General features: G+C 40.8%; 1 protein-coding gene across 1 annotated transcript in view; it reads left to right on the forward strand.

Annotated features, from left to right (window-relative positions):
- fgf4 (fibroblast growth factor 4) overlaps window positions 1-2430 on the forward strand; it is a 4589-nt gene extending 2159 nt beyond the window's left edge. The window contains exon 3 of the mRNA XM_023425523.2: window positions 2223-2430. Within this exon, the coding sequence (XP_023281291.1) occupies window positions 2223-2399 (177 nt within the window). The 3' untranslated portion in view covers window positions 2400-2430. The remainder of the gene's footprint in view (window positions 1-2222) is intronic.
- The last annotated feature ends 1038 nt before the right edge of the window (window positions 2431-3468 follow it).

Raw genomic sequence — 3468 nt, forward strand, 5'->3', positions numbered from 1 at the left:
CACCACCACCACCAAGATCATTTTTACCAAATGCGAAAAAAAGTCTGTAAATTGTTTAATTGATGAATGATGTTTCACACCCACTGACCTGATCTCTGGTGGGAAAACACTGAATTCTTGTGTTATTTATCTGTTTGCTGTTTGTCAAATTTAAATAAAACTGTATATTACTATCAACTAATAAAAGAGACACAGGTTGTTAACACTCACAAATTCAGACTTTAAAAAACTGTGATGATAACTCTACATTAAGAACTGCAGCAAAAGAGCAACTGCAAAAAAAAACCCATTAACATCGGACAAAGCTTTAAATCACTGAAACAACATTTTCTTCTTTCTTATTATATCATGTATGATTACTAATGGAGACTTACACATCGCTAAATTAATAAGTAATTAAATTTAAATTAAATGAGTTGCACCCCGGGAACTAGTTCTTACATCTTACTTCACTCACTCACTGTATCAACAGGAAAACATTGATTAGTTTGTTCATATCTGACTGTTTAGATTACAGAGTAACAGCAGTTATGTAGAAGAACATAGCTGTCGTGTTTGAGCTGACACTCATCCACAGTGATATTTAATAACAATGCACTGAGAAGATTTTAAATCACACTTGACAAAGTAACACAGCATATTTTAAAAGGTAAAACATAATGCTAGCTTAGGTTAGCATAGTCAGATATTTCTAACTAATCATAATGTGAACTGCATGAAACATGCACATTTCTCCATGTATGCATTTCTCCAATGGGAAAGTGTGTCCAAACTTTTGACTCATACTGTAAATGAAAAACAAAATCATCCCTCCATTTATAATGGAGAAACAGTTCAGATTGTTGTATGGTTTGTCCCCATGTGTCTCTTCTGATTGGCTGACTGCTTCCTGAGTGACACACAACCAGACCAACCACTTGTAATGGCCTACTACTCTAACTTGGTAAAACTCACCAGTAAAAGCAAATGTTGCTGGTCTGAAGCGAGCCAAACAGATGGTCAAATTCAGGATAAAATGTTTTGGTATTTCAGAAAAACAAACTTAATCCAACAGACACTAATATTTCTCTGCTATATTGACTTCATGACATCCAACAAATGTGCAGCAGTTTCTTATAGTGAGCCACAGAATGACTGCTTGGTGTTGTGTAGTTAATACTTAAAACAACAATGTGGTGAGGGGTGTGACTGCTTTGTTGTGACATCACAAAGTTCCAGAAGTCCTGACGGCTGGTCTGAATACAGGCTGTGTGCATTTCTCTGTGGACTGAGGCTCTGATACTTTCACACTATCAATATAGAACTTAGACCTGCTTTATAATCAAACTACACATGGACATCTGCCTTTATACACAACTCCTCCTCCAACCTGAACGACCACACAGGTCGCTTTTTTTCAACCCTCTGATTCGACCCATCGCAGTGTCTCCTGAAATAGCGTCCCTACAGCAGCAGGCGTACCAGACCTTGGTTGTCATGGTTACAATAATAAACACGCAGACTGTATCAAGAGCTGCATGCCTACCTTTGTTGCCATGGTTACTATAATAACAGTCATGACTTGGTTAGGTTTAGGAAAAGATGGTGATTTGGGTTAAAATAAGTATTTCCTCATTAGACGGTCTTTGTTGTCATGGTTACAACATAAACATTTAGTTTCACATGGGAATTGAACACCACTCTCCTGTGTCATATTCATCCATCCACCACAACCCCCTCCTGACCTGGAATTTGTCTCTCTTTATACGACATCTCTGTACTTTTCCCTTTGTTCCTGTCATAATCGCTACGACCACTAGATGTCGCCTAGCAACAAAACGTAACTATGGGTCATAATAACCTGCTCCACAGACGACCTGTGGGCTCGTTTTTACAGGAGGACAGTCTCTTCATGCAGTATGGACCTTTAAGTCAGTGGGAAAGACAAACTTAGTGATGGACTTATGAAAAACTGGAGCAACTCAATCCAGTTCTGGGATATTGAGCACCAATGTGTTCACTCACGTCATTCATCATCTCAGCCTCCTTTTTGTGTAAATCTCTGACTCAAACTGCTCCTGTACAATAGCCCTGCAGTCAAAAATAAAGCAATTGTTTGATAGTAATCGCGATGAACAATACCCCCCCCCCAAAAAAAATGTCCCACCATCTTTGTTTTGTCTCTGCTTTCAAACAATCAGCATTTTCATCCAGCCCCTGTATGTGCCTGTTTTCTCCTGCAGCTCCACTACAACCACGAGTGTAAGTTCAGAGAGAAGCTCCTCGCCAACAACTACAATGCCTACGAGTCGGCGGCCTACCCGAGGATGTACATCGGCCTGAGTAAGAACGGCAAAACAAAAAGAGGAAACCGAGTGTCACCCGCCATGACGGTGACACATTTCTTGCCAAGAATCTAGTGGCCTCATAAATAGACTTCACCTCAATATAGAGACGCAGGGAGGGAGGGAGGGGGAGGGAGATGGGGCTCCAAACTATGATGCACTTTCACACCAAGCTTTATGCAAGTGTATCATATTAGATTTTTTTGCTATGTATATATTCATTTTTTTTAATTTATGTTTAACAACAGCTTTGTATTTTTTAGGAGGGGGTGTCTTTTCACTGTTGGGGGAGGGGGGGGTCAGCGGGGGCATCACAGATGTTTTCTTTTTCTAATTTATCTGATATTTGCTGCTACTGACTGAAAGCCTGTCTTTGAATGTTGGTTTTCTTTGCACTGACTCGCAGCAGTGCTCAGGAGACGTTTGTGACTTCACTGTGTTTTTATTGTGTTCAGCAGAACAGGACCTTTATGAGTCTTAGCCTTCAAAAAAATGACATGAGGTGTCAGACGTGGCAGTGATTGCCCAACGCGCCGGCTCTTTTGTGTGGCACTGGAGCCTAATTGAAACAGTATCATCTTACTGACGGAGAGGGAGAGAGAGAGAGAGAGAGAGAGAGAGAGAGGGTGAGGAGGAGTGGGGGAGTTGAAGGACCCCCACAACCTCCACTGGTCTGTTTATAGCTCTGTCAGGGGGGGTGAACTCTGAACTTTTCTGCTGTCAATCTCAGTCAGATCTATAAGACTGCCGATACAGAGGCATCCTCTTTGACATTATATAAGTGGGGAATTTGGGAGTTTAAAGTCAGGGTCAGAGAGCAGCCGCAGAGGAACCACAGCATCCACTGAGGAAGAGGAGTTTTCTCTTATGTCCAGAAGATTTTGGAGGAAGATGGTGGGTCTGCTGGGTGTGAGGCAGAACAGCAGCATCACTCAGGATATGTTTATGTGAAGTGGACAGATATTTCTTTTTTTATTGCCTGTGTTGTGCCACAGTTTGTCATCTTCACCTTCACATAAAGCAACACTATGAAACTTTTGAAAGAAGAAATAACAAATAATCCCTTTCCTCTTATGGAAAGTTGAATTAATAAGCAATAAAACAGACAATTACTCAGCTGCTGTTCTACAAAAGTTACACAGTC

This window comes from Seriola lalandi, unplaced genomic scaffold (assembly GCF_002814215.2).
Source record: "Seriola lalandi dorsalis isolate HSWRI2012SDOR001 ecotype SW California unplaced genomic scaffold, Sedor1 jcf7180002054784, whole genome shotgun sequence".
Lineage (NCBI taxonomy): Eukaryota > Metazoa > Chordata > Actinopteri > Carangiformes > Carangidae > Seriola > Seriola lalandi.